Source organism: Mobula birostris, chromosome 29 (assembly GCF_030028105.1).
Source record: "Mobula birostris isolate sMobBir1 chromosome 29, sMobBir1.hap1, whole genome shotgun sequence".
NCBI lineage: Eukaryota > Metazoa > Chordata > Chondrichthyes > Myliobatiformes > Myliobatidae > Mobula > Mobula birostris.
Window position 1 is genome coordinate 27,365,952 of NC_092398.1, and position 16,742 is coordinate 27,382,693.

Below are 16,742 nucleotides of genomic sequence, written 5' to 3' on the forward strand. Positions count from 1 at the left end.
TCCTGTGGGATCAACAGTCAAGGATCAACTTTCTACACCATAAACATTCACATATATCAGGAATTTACAGCGGTGTGTTGGTCAGGGCACGACATGCAGTAAAAAAAAAGCAAAGGCATTCAAAAATTATACAGACTTGGATAGAAAATAGAACTATGAAAACTAAATTATGGATGGGGAGCAACAAAGTAATAGCAATCATAATCTTAGGTTAGTTATGAAGAACAAGGCACAATCTGGAACACCTTCAGAATGATTTGCAATTTTTATGACCCAAGGCTGAATCGGGCCCAGTTAAAATGTAATGGATAAATTACTGATCTAGAACAGGGGTTTTCAACCTTTGGTCCACAGACCCCTTGTTAACAGTAGGAGTCCATGGCATAAAAAAACTTCTGAACCCCCAACATAGAATAAGAAGATTGTTGGAATACAGTGTAAGTGAATCCCAATAAAGGGACAAGGGAAACCAAAGCTATTGACACCCTAATGGCAGGAGGAGTTGAGAGTGGGTGATCTGTACAATCAATATCAGCTTGATAATGAATGCAGAATCAAAGTATCAAAGTATGTCTATGTCACCATATACGACTCGAAGTACACACACAAAATACCGGAGGAACTCATCAAGCCAGGCAGCATCTACGGAAAAGAGTACAGTTGACGTTTCAGGCTAAGACCCTGCATCAGGTTCCTCCAGCATTTTGTGTGCGTGGCCGGAGCTTTTCCTGTGATGGAATGGACTGCACCCACAACTTTTTGTAGGCTTCTTCCATCCTCGGGCATTGGTGTTTCCACATCAGGCCGTGTTATATCCACCACTCGTATCTTTAAGGTGAGAAGTGGAATAGAGAGCCAAAGAGGTAGCAGGAAAGGAGGACAACAGCAAGAGATCAATAAGAGAGTGCAACAAATTTCAACAGAGGCAGCGAATTCAGTGTTCACCAGCAAGATCCTGACTGAAAAACAAGGAAAAGGGATGTTGCAAGTTATAAATACAATACCAGTAGAAATATCGGGCAAGACTTTATACTTCATTGTATATACAATATTGTTTTCATTGTACTATACAATATATAGTCCACTATATAAGACCACTATACAACCAGTATACAAGACCACTATAATCTCACCACTATCATCGGAAAGGAGGTACAGGAGCCTCAGGTCCCACACTACTATGTTCAGGAATAGGTATTACCCTTCAACCATCAGGCTCCTGAACCAGTGTGGATAACTTCACTCACCTCAACTCTAAACTGGTTCCACAACCTACACACTCACTTTCAAGGACTCGACAACTCATTTTCTCTGTATTATTTATTCATTTTGTATTTGCGCAGTTTGTCTTCTTTTGCACATTGGTTATATGTCACTTTGTGTACAGTTGTTAATTGTATTCCTTTATTCTGCTGTGAATGCCTGGAAGAATATGGTGCCATATACATGCTTTGATAATGAATTTACTTCAACTTTTCCATGCCTCAGTACAGTCAGATCAATGGACCATTGACCTAAAGGCACTAGGAAACTGACGTTCAAGTTCAAGATTAAATGTACAAAGGTAACTTTTTATCCAAAGCGGTATAGTCATGACAACCATTGGAATCGGTAGGTTTATAAAAGAAGTCAGTCAGTAGTTTGTCTCCAGAGAGATTGAGAAAGGGGTCAGAAACATTTTATCCATGGGTAAGGCCCTCCCCATCACTGAGCACATTTCCATGTAGACAACAGCATCCATCATCAGGGACCCCCACCACACAGGATGTGCTCTCTTCTCACTGGTGCCATCAGGAAGATGGTACAGGAGCCTCAGGACTCACACCACCAGGTTCAAGAACAGTTATTAGCCCTCTGCCATCAGGCTCGTGAACCAAAGGAAATAACTTCACTCAACTTCTCTTGCCCCATCATTGAAATGTTCCCACAACCAACAGACTCACTTTCAAGGACTCTTGTCGATGTTTATTGCTTACTTATTTATTTATTCTTATTTCTTTCTTTTTGTATTTGCACAGATTGTTGTCATTTGCACTCTGGTTGTTGCCCAAGTTAGACGATCTTTCATTGATTCTGTTATGGTTATTATTCTATGGATTTATCAAGTATGCCCACAAGAAAATGAATCTCAGTGTTATACTTTCATAATAAACTTATTTGAACTTTGATTTACCACACAACCAATGCCCTTCTTCACTCAAAAATAATCGAGGAAGAAAGGGTGGGATTTGTGAGGCAGACCCTCCTTAAATGACTAGAGGACCCAACACTGCCTCTCAGCAGTCTGAGAAGAAATGATGGGAGCTCAATAAATGCCAAGCTTGAGTGAATCGAACAGGAAGTGGGCAAGCGCAAGGCAGATGCAGTTCAATGTGGATAAATGTGAAACATTCTCTCTTTAGAAGCATAAACAAGGCAGATATTATCTGAAGAGTGACTAATTTTGGGAAAGAAGAGGTACAATAAGAACCAAGAGGCCTTGTACATAATGAAAGCAAATGAGAGTTTAAAAAGAAAACCTACAGATGCTGGAAAGCCACAAAAAAAAATACAGAAAGTGCCAGGGTAAAGAAAAGCAAGTCAGTCAGTGACACCGGAAACAGAAACTACAACCTATGCCAGACTGCAAAATAGAGAAATACAAGTCAGTTTTCTGTAGGAGTATCGGGGAGCGGGTATGGAACAAAGCAAATGTATGTGATAGATCAAGTCAAAATGGCTTAATGGTCAAGACACTGGCACATTAACCTTCTTGGTCATGTGCAGAATAGTTGGCATACCAAGCCATTACACACCCAGACAGCGTGACTTCTGGAGTGCATCGGTAAAAATCGGTGAGAGCCAACAAGGACATGCTGAACTCTTCTTAGGAGGAAGACAGGTGGGTGTAGAAGGTCAAATGTAATGATGTGAGAGGCCAAGAGGTGATAGGTGGATACTAATTCTCCCTCTATACCCATTCACTGCTCACAGATTCCACAACTCAGCTGCGCACCAGAGGAAATTTACAGTGGCCATTTAACCCACTGGAAGAGAATTGGTCCATTCGGTCCATCGACTCTACCTACCTCCTTGGCTGTTTGATTAACCCTCTCAACCCCATTCTCCTGCCTTCTCCCTGTAACCTTTGACGCCTTCAGTAATCAAGAGTAAATATACATGTGTATATTCCCAGTGATTTGGCTTCCTCAGCCAGCTGCGGCAATGAATTCCACAGATTCACCACCCTCTGGCTAAAGAAATTCCTCCTCATCTCTGTTCTAAATGGAAGTCCTTCTATTCTGAGGCTGTGCCCTGTGGTCCTAGACTCCCCCACCATTGTGCTGCAGGTCTACCCCATCAGCGAATTGGCGGACAAAATGAAGGAGCTGTATTTGTGCGGATCGTGCTGCTGCTTACGTCAGAGAGGCATCAGAGGAGTCCGTGCGCGAAGGAGCAGTCAAACGGAGAGCCTTTTCTTGTAACCGCAAGACCCTGTTGACATTGTTCGTGTGGAATATTGCAAGTCCGGTTCACTGACTTATTGGTGGACGGGAGGGGGGCAGCATGGCTTTGGGCATAGCGAGGACTGGGCCTCAAGCCGTGGTGTCACCTGTTCACAGCCGCCAAGGAAAGAGGCGTCGGAGTACTCCACTGGAAGTGGTGTGGCGTGGTGTCCAAGCTGGGGGTCAGTGTTGCCCCCACTCACCCCCCTCCCCCAGTGTTCACTCAGCAGATGACAGGTTGTATTGTGTTTGACTGTAGACTGATGCAACATTCATGGAGTCAGGGACTTGGACTTTTTTCTTAATTATGTGACTGTATTTTACTGATATATTATATGTGCTGTGTATAACTGTGTTTTGCATCTCGGCCCCTAAGTAGCACTCTTTCATTTGGCTGTATTCATGTATGGTTGAATGACAATTACATTTGAACTTTAATTATTGGAACCATCCTCTCCATGTCCTTTCTATCTAGGCCTTTCAATATTCGATAGGTTTCAATGAGATTCACCTCTCATTCATCTAAGCTCCAGTGAGTACAGGCCCAGAGGCATCAACACTGGAAAAGAGTAAACAGTTGCTGCTTTGGGACGACACCCTATGTCAGGACTGGAAAAGAAGATGAGAAGTAGTCCTGATGAAGGGTCTTGGCCTGAAACGTCACGACCGTTTACTCTTTTCCGTTGATGCTGCCTGGCCTGCTGAGTTCCTCCAGCATTTGGTGAGTGCTGCTTGGATTTCCAGCATCTGGACATTTTCTAGTGTTTGTGCCAGCCCATTCTTTCTTCGACTGAGACCCCCACCATCCAGCCTGTGCTCTCTTCTCGCTGCTGCCATCGGGGAGGAGGTACAGGAGTTTCAGGTCCCACACCACCAGGTTCAGGAACAGTTATTACCCCTCAACCATCAGGTTTCTCACTTCAACACTGAACTGATTTCACAACCTCTAGACTCTACATTTCAGATTCTCAGTAACATTATTTACTTTTTGATAATAAATTTAATTTAATATTGAATGACTTAAGTAGTCACATATGATTCAGTTCACAGATCCCTTGAAGCTAAAAGGCACTGATTTGTTAAAGAAATGCTGTCAAATCACAGTGATCACATTAATAGAGACAACACAGGTCTTGGCAAGGGGGAAAATAGTGTAGTTCCCCCTCGACAATACCAGTCACTCACCCCTCACACCCTCTCAGTGAGATGCTCCCTCACTGACCCCATCCCGCTCACTCAGTGAGATGCTCCCTCACTCACCCCACCCCGCTCACTCAGTGAGACGCTCCCTCACTGACTCCCACCCTTCAGTGAGATGCTCCCTCACTGACTCCCACATTCAGATCACAGCGGTGCTCCCTCACTGACCCCCGCATTCAGATCTCCGCGGCGCTCCCTCACTGACTCCCACATTCCAGTCTCCGCGGCGCTCCTCACGAACCCGTACCCTCTTCCCCTGCAGTGTTCCCTCACCAACATCTCCACCATCGCGGCGCTCCCCTCACTGAAGCCCTACCCCAGACCCCCGCGGCGCTCCTTTGCCACTCTCTCACCGAAACGGCCCCAGTCGGCGCTGTCCAGCGAATCCATCACCGAGCAGAACTCGTGCATGATGTAGGCGGGCAGCCGGTGGATGAACTCCCGGCCCGGACTCCACTCGCTCATCTTGCGGGTAGGCCTCAAGCCCACTTCTACCCCCAAGGCAACTCCGATCCACTGTTCCTATGGAAACCCGACGCCGACCACCGACCCCGATCTGCCGTTCCTATGGAAACCCGACTCCTGGTATCAGCCGCCCGCCCGCCGTCTCCTCGGCCGACAGCCTGACTGCCCCGCCCCACCTGATTGGTGAACCTACAACACCCTGTTCCCGCCCTTGTTTTCTCGCGTTCTCAATTGGCTAGTTTCGCCGCCGGTCAAACCTGGAGCTGGGTGGGTCTCATCTATTCTGCCTCATTTATTGGTCATAAGAGCTGTCAATAATACATAGCCTCGGGTGGATTGGATAGTGGCGAGTCGATTACAGCCTTCCTCTCGCCTTTGCATTTTCATTGGCCGCCAGTGTCAAACTCATGGCAGCTACGTCTGCCCTCTGCTTTCGATTCGCCTGGCTCTCGGGCGAAGGTATCTTCCTTTGGGCAAAGGTATCCGTCAATCAAAACCTCGTGGGACGAAAGGGCGGTGAGTTTCAGGCTGCCCACGACAAAGCTGTCACGGCAATACGACTTGCTGATTGGTCAGGCCACCTGTCAGTTCAATTAAAATTGGCATTTTCAAGAAATTCACCAGATTCAGTGGAGTTGAACATTGGGCCCTTGTTCCTCTTTTTGCAAAATGAAAGTCCGGAAAAGTGTCAGAATAGCTTTAATTATCGTTGTGTTTTGTACTGCAAAAGCACCAACTACTATAATCTGAATCTTGAGGGCAACTGATATTTTTTGACACTGTATGGTTACAGAACAAGACACCAGGGATTAAAAAATTGCCCCGGTTCTGTCAGCATGTTTCAGAGCTTGGTAAGATTTGAAGGGCGCTGCAACCAACTAATAAAGTGAATCTCTACAGCAAATGAATAAACAGCCAGATCTTGGCTTTGTACTTACGGCAAGGGGCCAACAGCCGATGCCATTTGCTTGGCCCTGGTACATCTGAAGATGCATAAACATCAGAATGCTCTTCATTGACCACAGCCCCACATTCAACACTATAAACCCCTCAAGATTAATTAATAAGCTCCTTGTGCAACTGGACCCTCAATTCTCTCACTTTGCAGACCCCAGTCAGTTTTGATTGGCAACAACATCTCCTCAGCACAGGTGCACCACAAGGCTGTGTGCTTAGCCCCCGCTCTAGTCGTTTTATACTTACGACTGTGAGGCTAAGCACAGCTCCAGTGCCATACTTAAGTGTGCTAACGACACTGTGGTTGTCAGCCAAATCCAAGGTGGTGACGAATCAGCATATAGGAGGGAGATTGGAAATCTGGTTGGGTAGTGCCACAACAGCAACCTCTCGCTCAGCATCAGCAAAATGGAAGAGCTGATTATTGACTACAGTAGGAAGGAACCAGAGGCCCATGAGCCAGCCCTCATCAGGGGGTGGCAGAGAGGGTCAGCTACATTAAATTTCTTGGCGTCATTATTTTAGATTCTCTGTCCTGGGACCAGCACGTTAGTGCCATCACAAAGAAGCCAGGGCAGTGCCTCTACCTGCTTTGAAAACTGTGCAGACTTGGCATGTCATCTTAGGTGCAGACATAGCCAAGTACACTCATTTCTCAATCGCTAGGAACTTTCAGACTATTTTAGTGGTGTTTAGCATTGTGGCTTTCTGAAGAATTACATAAGTATTGCTATGTAGGCCTAAGTGTTTAATGCTATTTTTAAAATGACTTTGGGATGATACCAGTTGTAGATTTTACTATAGGGACAATGTATATACCCTGTTCAGGTTCCATAGTCTTCCAATTTCCCAATTTAATTCAGTATATTTATGGTGTTCTTTTTGCTTATTGATTTCTGTATGTGTATTTGGAATGGCTATATCTATTAAGTAAGTTGTTCTTATCCTGAACGGTTATTACGGATTGCCTTACCTATCAAAATGGATCAGTTGTAATATAATTTGTAGGACTCTGACTCTAAAACTGGATCAGGTTTGTACTAATAGTAAGACATGGTGCCTTTTATGAGTATGTTGAAGCAAGATTTTGGTGAATGATGTTTGCCACTTGGTTGTGCCTGCGTAAGTAATTAGATTGAGTTAAACTGCTACAGGATCCTGTAATGCGTCAGGCTTCTCGATTCTCTTGGCATTTTCTGCATTTATCATCTTGAATTGTTGGTTTTTTTAATGACATATTTATGATATTTTGTTGTGTTCTGTATTGCAACAAGGAACCCCCCCTGTTCTTCTGGGAGGAGATCTCCAACTCTGAGCCAGGCATTTGTCACGTCCTTGACGACATCCAGTCCACACAGGTCATAGGGATGTCTTCCAAGGAGGGTCATGCTCTTCCATTGGTTAACCTTTTGTTTCAATAACAATAAAGTCTTCATTTTTCTGGGTCGTGCTCTCATTTAAGTTTAAGTACTTCTTATTGGAATTACATATGCTTGCACGGAGTAATGGTTCCTGTTTTCATTGATGAAAATATATCCTCAGAGGTTTTATCTGACTGTTGTGTAATTTTTTAATGTTGTTTATTCCTTTTCCTCCTTCTATCCCAGGTAGTGTTCACCTAAGTACATTCGAGTGTACATAGTGTTTTCTAAAATTTGTCATTTCAGTTCTTATTTTTCTTACTAAATTTTCTAGATCAGTTTCGGACCATGATACTATGCCAAAGGAATGCATTAGCTAGTAAAACCATAAGATATAGGAACAGAATTAGGCCATTTGGCCCATCAAGTCTGCTCCACTATTTCATCATGGCTGATTCATTTTCCCTCTCAGCCCCAATTTCTTGCCTTCTCCCCATATCCCTTCATATCCTGACTAATCAAGTACCTATCAACCTCTGCCTTAAATGGACCCAGTGACAGCCACCGCAGCTGCCTGTGGCAAAGAATTCCACACATTCTCTACTCTCTGGCTAAAGAAATTCCTTCTCATCTCCATTCTGAAACGACACCTTTCTATTCTGAGGCTGTGTCCTCTGGTCTTAGATTCCTTCACCAGAGGAAACATCCTCTCCACATCCACTCTATCAAGGCCTTCTGAGAACAGACACAGAGCCATCTGTGTTCTTCATATGACAAGCTTTTCAATCCCAGGATCATTTTTGTGAACCTCCCTTGAACCCTTTCCAATGTCAACACATCCTTTCCAAGATAAAGGCCCCAACCTGCTCACAATACCAGACATCCCACCCTGCAAAAACTGATTTCAGGGAGGTAGCACCATCAATTTGCAGGAGACTTCCAGGAGAGGTGGGATGTCTGCAAAAGAGTAGCTCCTTAGTAGCTAGCCAGCTAGTTTAAATAACGTTAGCTTTGCTAATGAACGAATGACACCTGTTAAACTCACCTCAACATGTCTTTTACAGTCTTAACCCACCATGGGCAATAGAAAAGTCACTGTTGCAAACAGTGCAGCGAGCAACACTGTCATTATTTTTGACCCCTATTAGGCAGGGGTACACTTTAGTGTAGTCTGGGGTAACGTACGTTTTAAATTTTCTTTTTTTCTAGAACACTTGCCATGGTGCGCTCTCGCTCTCTCTCGCTCGCTCGCGCTCCCTCTCTCTCGTGGTTGCTCGCGTGCTCTCGCTCTCTCTTGCGCTCTCGCTTGCTTTCTCTCTTGCGCTTTCGCCCGTTCTCAAAAAAATTGATTTCCGTGATATTGTACATAATTTGCAGGCATCAGGGAGCCACTATTCATATGCGGGAGACTCCCGGAACTTCCGGGAGAGGCGGGATGTCTGCAATACTCCAAGCAAGGCCTCACCAGTGCTTTATAAAGTTTTAACATTACACCTTTGCTTTTATATTCTAGTCCTCTTGAAATCAATGCTAACATCACATTTACCTTCCTCACCACAGACTCAACTTGCAAATTAACCTTTAGAGAATCCTGCACAAGCACTCCCAAGTCACTTTGTACTTCAAATGTTTCAATTGTCTCTCCATTTAGAAAATAGTCTACCCTTTTAGTTCTTCTATCAATGTGCATGACCATATATTTCCTGACACTATATTCCAACTGCCATTTCTTTGCCCATTCTCCAAATCTGTCTAAGTCCTTCTGTAGCCTCTCTATTTCCTCAAAACTAGCTGCCCTTCCACCTATCTTCAAACTGCCACAAAGCCATTAATTCCGTCATCTAAGTCATTGACATATATCATAAAAAGAATCGGTCCCAACACAGACCCCCATGGAACACCAGTGGTCATCAGCAGCCAACCAGAAAAGGCTCCCTTTATTCCCACTCATTGCCTCCTGCCAATCAGTCATTGCTTTATCCATGCTAGAATCTTTCCTGTAATACCATGGGTGCGTACCTTGTTAAGCAGTCTCACGTGTAGCGCCTTGTCAAAGGCCTTCTAAAAATCCAAGTACACAACATCAACCGATTCTCCTTTGTCTGTCCTGTTTCTTATTTCTTCAAAGAATTCCAACAGATTTGTCAGGCGAGATTTTCCCTTGACGAAACCATGCTAACTACAGCCTAGTTTAACATGTGCCTACAAGTACCCTGAAACCACATCCTTAACAATCGACTCCAACATCTTCCCAACCTCTGAGTTCAGGTGAACTGGCCTATAATTTCCTTTCTTCTGCCTCTCTCCCTTCTTGATGAGTGGAGTGACATTTGCAATTTTCCAGTCCTTCACAATGATGCCAGAAGCAATTGATTCTTGAAAGGTAATTGGCAATGCCTCCACAATCTCTTCAGCCACCACGTTCAGAACTTTGGGGTGTCCAAGTGACCTACCTACCTACAGACGTATCAGTTTCACAAGAACCTTCTCCCTTCTAATGGCAACTTCACACACTTCTGTCCCCTGACACTGTCAAACTTCTGGCATACTGCTAGTGCATTCCACAGTGAAGACTGATACTTATTCAGTTCGTCCGCCATTTCCTTGTCCCCCATTACTACCTCTCCATCATAATTTTTTCGGTGGTCCAATATCCACTCGCCTCTCTTTTACTCTTTATGTATCTGAAGAAACTTTTGGTATCCTCTTTAATATTATTGGCTAGCTTACCTGCATAGTCTATCTTTTTCTTTTTCAGTTGCCTTCTGTTGGGTTTTAATTACCATTAATATGTGTACAGCAAAAGTGGTTATTGCCTTTGTTATATTTTTACTATTGAGCTCTGTTGGGCAAATTCTTGTGAGTCTTGAAGTAATTCTGTTGAAAGTTTTCCCCTTATCATGCTATGGCCTATATACTTTTCTTATTGGTGTTCCAGATACTTATATGTTTCATATTCATCCATTCTCGTATCCTACTGCAACACACATCAAAGTTGCTGGTGAACGCAGCAGGCCAGGCAGCATCTCTAGGAAGAGGTGCAGTTGACATTTCGGGCCGAGACCCTTCGTCAGGACGGACTGAAAGAAGAGCTAGTAAGAGATTTGATATACTGCGTCTGGTGATCCCGGTGCGGCCTTCTATATATTGGCGAGACCCGACGCAGACTGGGAGACCGTTTTGCTGAACACCTATGCTCTGTCCGCCAGAGAAAGCAGGATCTCCCAGTGGCCACACATTTTAATTCCACATCCCATTCCCATTCTGATATGTCTATCCACGGCCTCCTCTACTGTAAAGATGAAGCCACACTCAGGTTGGAGGAACAACACCTTACATTCCGTCTGGGTAGCTTCCAACCTGATGGCATGAACATTGACTTCTCTAACTTCTGCTAATGCCCCACCTCCCCCTCGTACCCCATCCGTTATTTATTTATATACACACATTCTCCTTCTCTCTCTCCTTTTTCTCCCTCTGTCCCTCTCACTATACCCCTTGCCCATCCTCTGGGTTTTTTTTTCTCTCCCTCCCCTTTTCTTTCTCCCTGGGCCTCCTGTCCCATGCTCCTCTCATGTCCCTTTTGCCTATCACCTGTCCAGCTCTTGGCTCCATCCCTCCCCCTCCTGTCTTCTCCTATCATTTTGGATCTCCCCCTCCCCCTTTCAAATCTCTTACTAATTCTTCCTTCAGTTAGTCCTGACGAAGGGTCTCGGCCCGAAACATCGACTGTACCTCCTCCTAGAGATGCTGCCTGGCCTGCTGTGTTCACCAGCAACTTTGATGTGTGTTGCTTGAAATTCCAGCATCTGCAGAATTCCTCGTGGTTGTATCCTACTGCTCTGTTTTGTATCCTCCTAGCTCTATTGAACCTTTCTTTATGTTTAATGTTCTGCACTTATCCAGTCCAAAGCTCATGTTTATGAAAATAGTTCTACTATCTGAATTAATTGCTTCAGCTTTACTGATGAAGGAGTGTACAATTTCTCATTGTGTATGGAAGGTGTGTCGAGGTATAATTCATTTGGTTGCTTTTGATTCGATACACTATTTTTGTCCAAAGAGGCAGGTTTAAAGCTAGACAAAACCATAGTCAACTTAAGAGAGTCGCCTTGGAAAATGCCTTGGTTTATTTTGATAACAGTGGTTGTTCTTTTTTGGTTGTTAATAGACAGCGTGATTATAGAATGTCAGTGCTTCAACAGATATCATTGGGATATCACAAGACTTTCTATTAACAATGATGAGTGCGGGACAGAATTAAATGCTTTTCGGTGGTCAATATAACAACATGCAAGATTTCTGCTCTGCTTGCCGGGCTTGATTTAGAACTACAGAATCTATTATCAGTTGTTCTTTACATCCTTTCATATGCTTACAGCATCTATTCTGCTCTTCTGTAGGTATAATAAGTGTGTCAAGATCAGTTGCGAGATGCATGATGTCACAATTTTATATCTAGTTTGTAAACAAGTAATAGGATGATATTTTGGTGGGTCACTTGTGATTTCTTCTTCAGGTAAGAGATTTGTTTTACCTTCCGTCAAAAACTCGAGCACTTTTTCTGGATTTCTAAGACAATTGTTGAGATGTATTAATAGGAACAGATGAAGGCATGTAAATTTTTTATACCAATAATTATGAATATTATCTCTGCCAGTACTTTCCCAGTTGTGGGTATTTTTGTCACAACTTTTGCATATCTATTGTAACCTCTGATGTTTGCATGTCCTTAGTTGTGTGAGCATGTTCTTTTTCCTCCCTAATTTAGCCTGCTTCATGGTTGTTCGCCGCTCTGTTTGACTAGATATTTGACCAAAAGTTTATTATCTCTGTGTTTGTTGGTAATTCTGTGCTAGGGTTGGTGACATTTTGGTGCATCTAATCTAGTTTCAATGTCCTGTATAAACCTTTTTTGTTATTCCTGAACTGATAATTCTGTTTTCTTCCTCTGGCACATTTCACATACCTATTTAACCTGGCTTTGTAAGCACCAAGTGTTTGTTTTAGTGTATCAATAAATTCTACAACACTTTAGTTAGGTTGACCATATCTTGTGTGGACCTTATAGTCACTTGCTTTTTCTCTTAACTTTCTTGCTCGGGTGGGCTACTTCTGCTCTTAAAGTTTCAATTTTGTTTCTTAATCTTTTCTGCCATTTCAGCATTCTCATTTGGTTATTCAGCTTTGGGTTTCTATTAATAGGTGCCTCTATTTTGGTGTGCACTGATGTTAATGTTGTGCAGTATGTTATTGTGTGTAGTTCTTCAAATGTTTCAAGTTTTCTTAAATATTGCGGTAATATAATATTGCTGAGAGTATTAACGATTTTTGATGTGTTTTGTTTTGGTGTGCAGGGTCTTTTTGATGGGTCAATGCCTATATATTCTGTTAGAGCAGTGTTAAATGTCAGGATAATTTTGTCAGTACGCTCAGCTTCATCAGCAGCATTCTGTGGAGGCTCCGCATCAGTGTTGTTGCTATTATTGTCAGGCTGTGGAATACTTGAAGTAATTCTATTTTCATCTGTGCTTTGGTGGGTCGCACCTTCATTATTTTCTTGCGTAGTACTGTCACGGTCTTGGGGTTTCTTTCTAGCTCATGTTTTATTGGGTTTAACATGTCCCTCGGGATTAAGCTACTTTTTACTATCACTCCACATTGATCAGTATTCATAGTGCATTTAATTGCATGTAGGAACATCGTGCTATAAACTGTTGATGACATTTGCACCTGTATCCTGTCTTGTCAATCTCAAGTTCTGTTACTTGATAATATACACGTATTATGGATGTGTTTACTTCTAATGACCGTTTCATGACTGCTTTCTTCCCTGAACTGCTTGGGTGGTCTTGGTTGTAACTGGGCTGTTCCCCTGAGAAACACCTGCAGCAGCCACAGCCTGTGAACTTTGTGGGCTACTCCGAATGCTGGCGGTATCTTTTTTTGGGGGTTTCCTGGTGCTTCCCCGCCTCTTCAGCAGTGCATCACTAGTGGTTCACTTACTGTCACGCCCAGCAGTAGCACAAACTGGCAGTGCCCAGGCAAGGGCCGTATCACTCTATTCCGCAGACATCTCTCCATTTCTGAAGTGAAGGGGCATTGCGTTTTATACCTGCGGACAGGTTTCGGTGTCAGAACAGACACCGGCCAGAGCAGCACCCAGCCTGGGTGCAGATGGGCCGACCAAGATTTGTTTCTGTTTTGATCTGTGGGTGGTATTTTATTTCCCTCCCGCCCTGCGTATCTGCAGAGATTTCCCCAATCTGCCGTCCGGGGACATGCCTGATGGGGTCAGGAAACCCAGCATGGGTTATCAATTTTATTTCTCAGCTCAAGCTGGTAAAACCCGAGGTATGGGCATAGCCAATCAAGCTCATTTCTCAATTGCTAGGAAATTTCGGACTATTCTAGTGGTGTTCAGTATCGTAGCTTTCTGGAGATTTACATAAATATTGCTGTGTTGGCCTAATTCTGTAATTTTACTGGTTTGTGCCTTTGGAATGATAACAGTTGTAGATATTAATCTACAATGGACAATGTATACCCTGTCCATGTTCCATAGTCGTTCAATTTCCTTTTTCAATTCAACATATTTCTGTTGCTTTTCACTTATCGATTTCTGTACATTGTGTGTGTTTGGAATAGCTATATTTATTAAGTAAGTTGTTCCTGCTTGTTTATTCTGTCATATTATATCTGGACAGTTATTATGGATTGTCCCATCTGTAATAACGAATCAGGCATAATATAATTTGTAGGACTCTGACTCCCAAACAGGAGCAGGCTTGTAGGGTGTGCTGACTTCTATGAGTTTGTAGTTTAAAGCAAGATTTTGGTGAATGATATTCGCCACTTGATTGTGCCTGTGTAAGTGATCAGACTGAGTTAAACTGCTACAGGATCTTGTAATGTGTTGGATTGTTTCTGGTTTCTCTTGCCATTTTCTGCATTCATTGTCTTGAATATGTTGGTCTTTTATGACATATTTTGATCATTTTCATGTTAACTACCTGGTCCTAATAGTAATAATAATATTTTTTGTATTTGCACAGGGGTTGTTTGTCAATCTTTGTGTGTAGTTTTATTCTACTGTGAATGTCAGCAAGAAAATTAATCTCAGGATAATGTATGGTGACATATACTCTACGTGCTTTGATAATAAATTTACTTTGAACCTCCAACTTTCCCTCTTTTCTCTCGTCAGGTCTTCAGGGTGCAAACCCTGTTTGTGGATACAGCCTAGACTGTCACACAAATCAGGCTCCCCTTCGTCAACTCTTTTCTACACTTCCCGCTGCCTCGGGAAAAGATCCAACACAAATAAAGACATTCCCACCCCAGACATTCTCTCCCTTCTCCCATTAGGCAGAAGATACAGTACTGTATTTTAGTACTGTCTTAGTCGCATGTAAAATATTCCGTAGAGCGAAGATGCTTTAAAAAATAATGAAAAGACTATCAAAAATACTATAAGGGATAATAAACAGTAAAAAAAACTAAATCAAATCAATTTTTAGTGTGACCACCCTTTGCTTTAAAACTACATCAATTCTCTTAGATGCATTGTCGTGTAATTTTGTAAGAAAATCAGCTCTATATATATAGACAGCGTTCCTCTGGGGCCAAGGTACAAAAACATACATGTGCATTCAAAATAACGAGAAAGGGAAAAAAACAGAACATAGTCATGTAAGGAAACACATTTTTAGTCCAAGTTGCTGAGCGACACGTCCCACAAAGTGCTGGTTCCCGGAGTCCAGCCTGTAATTCCACTGATCTGCCACTGGAGTGCAGCACTGATGGGAGAGCCCAGATGCTACGCTGCGATGCAAACCCCAGGACTGAGGCCTAGTCCTAGCTACAGCTACTCCCTCGCTGCCTGTCTCCCTCCCCACCAAACAAGGGAAGCAGGCTTGTGGCAATCAATAGTTGATGAAGCATTGTCGCTCATTTATTTTGGACTCCTGGTCTTTCTTTGAATTAGTTTAATGTTTTGAAGTTACAAAACATAACACATACCATCTGAAATCAAATTAAAAATCTAGAGTGCCCAAGACTTTTGCCCAGTACAGTATGAATGATCGAAAGCATGCACCACCAGGCTCAAGGGTAGGTAGGATGCTGCCTAGATTAGAAGATTAGAGAGCACATCTTATGAGGATAGGCCGAGTGAGCTAAGGCTTTTCTCGACGTACATCCGTGTCAATAACCCTGATTCTGGTTCTGATTTGCTGTTAATGTACCTGCTTTAACCACTTTCTCTGGCAGCTTGTTCCATAAGTGGGCCACCCTGTGCCTGAAGTAGTTCCTGTACTATATTCTAGTCCTGACGGATCACGAGCTACCTCTGCCACACCATATCCTCAGACCCAAGTGCAGGATAACACAGAGAGTCAGAACGATTAAACAAAAATGGGAATTGCATTAACGAAGTTCTAAACAGTAGAACTCGGAAGGTTTTTGGATTATGCGGAATAACTTGGCCAAGACTTCACTTGGCGAGGATCAGGATGATTGTGCAAACGAGAGGTTGGCACTGCCCCTTTAGGTACATTCCAGAGCCTGTTCCCAGCTGATAGAACCCCAGACTAATTACAAGCTAACAAGTAACTATTTCAATAAGAGACAAAAGTCCAAGGATACTTAATTGGACACCTGCAAAGTCTTGGAGAATGAATTGGAAATATCCAAGGACAATTGCAATTTAAGTGTAAACTAGAGAAGACACAAGAACAACACATAAAAAACCCAAAGTACAACAATACAGATAATTATAATTAATAAAATGCAGAAAAAAAACCAACAGCAAGAAACTCAGAGCCCTCAGAAAACTCCACCAATGACCCAAGGTCGTGACAACCTGTTACTTTAACCCCTCTCAAGAAGATGGCAAAAGATACTTAGGAACCTCACCATCTGGAACATTCCCTCTTCTTGTTGCTACCATCAGGAGCTGGAAAACCCACGCTTAAAAAACTAGGAACAGCATCTTCACCTCTGCCATCAGATTTCTGACCCGTTCATGAACCCATGGACACCACCTTGATGTTCCTTTTTGCCATTATTTATATGTATTTGAATGTAACGTAGTATTTCTATGTATGCACTGCACTGCACTGCTGCCACAAACCAGCAAGTTTCACAATATAAACACCAGGAAGTCTGCAGGTGCTGGACATCTGGAGCAACACACACAAAATGCTAGAGGATTTCAGCAGGTCAGGCAGCACCTGTGGAAATGAATGAACAGTCGATATTCCAGGCCGAAGAC

At 43.1% G+C, this 16,742-nt stretch overlaps 1 protein-coding gene across 2 annotated transcripts in view; it reads right to left on the reverse strand.

The window, feature by feature from the left end:
- The window catches only part of irak1 (interleukin-1 receptor-associated kinase 1), a 106,971-nt gene extending 101,633 nt beyond the window's left edge, over window positions 1-5,338 (reverse strand). For both annotated transcript variants that reach the window (XM_072246501.1, XM_072246502.1), the window contains exon 1: window positions 5,039-5,338. In XM_072246501.1, coding sequence (XP_072102602.1) covers window positions 5,039-5,150 — 112 coding nt within the window. In that variant the 5' untranslated portion in view covers window positions 5,151-5,338. The remainder of the gene's footprint in view (window positions 1-5,038) is intronic.
- Between the last annotated feature and the right edge of the window lie 11,404 nt (window positions 5,339-16,742).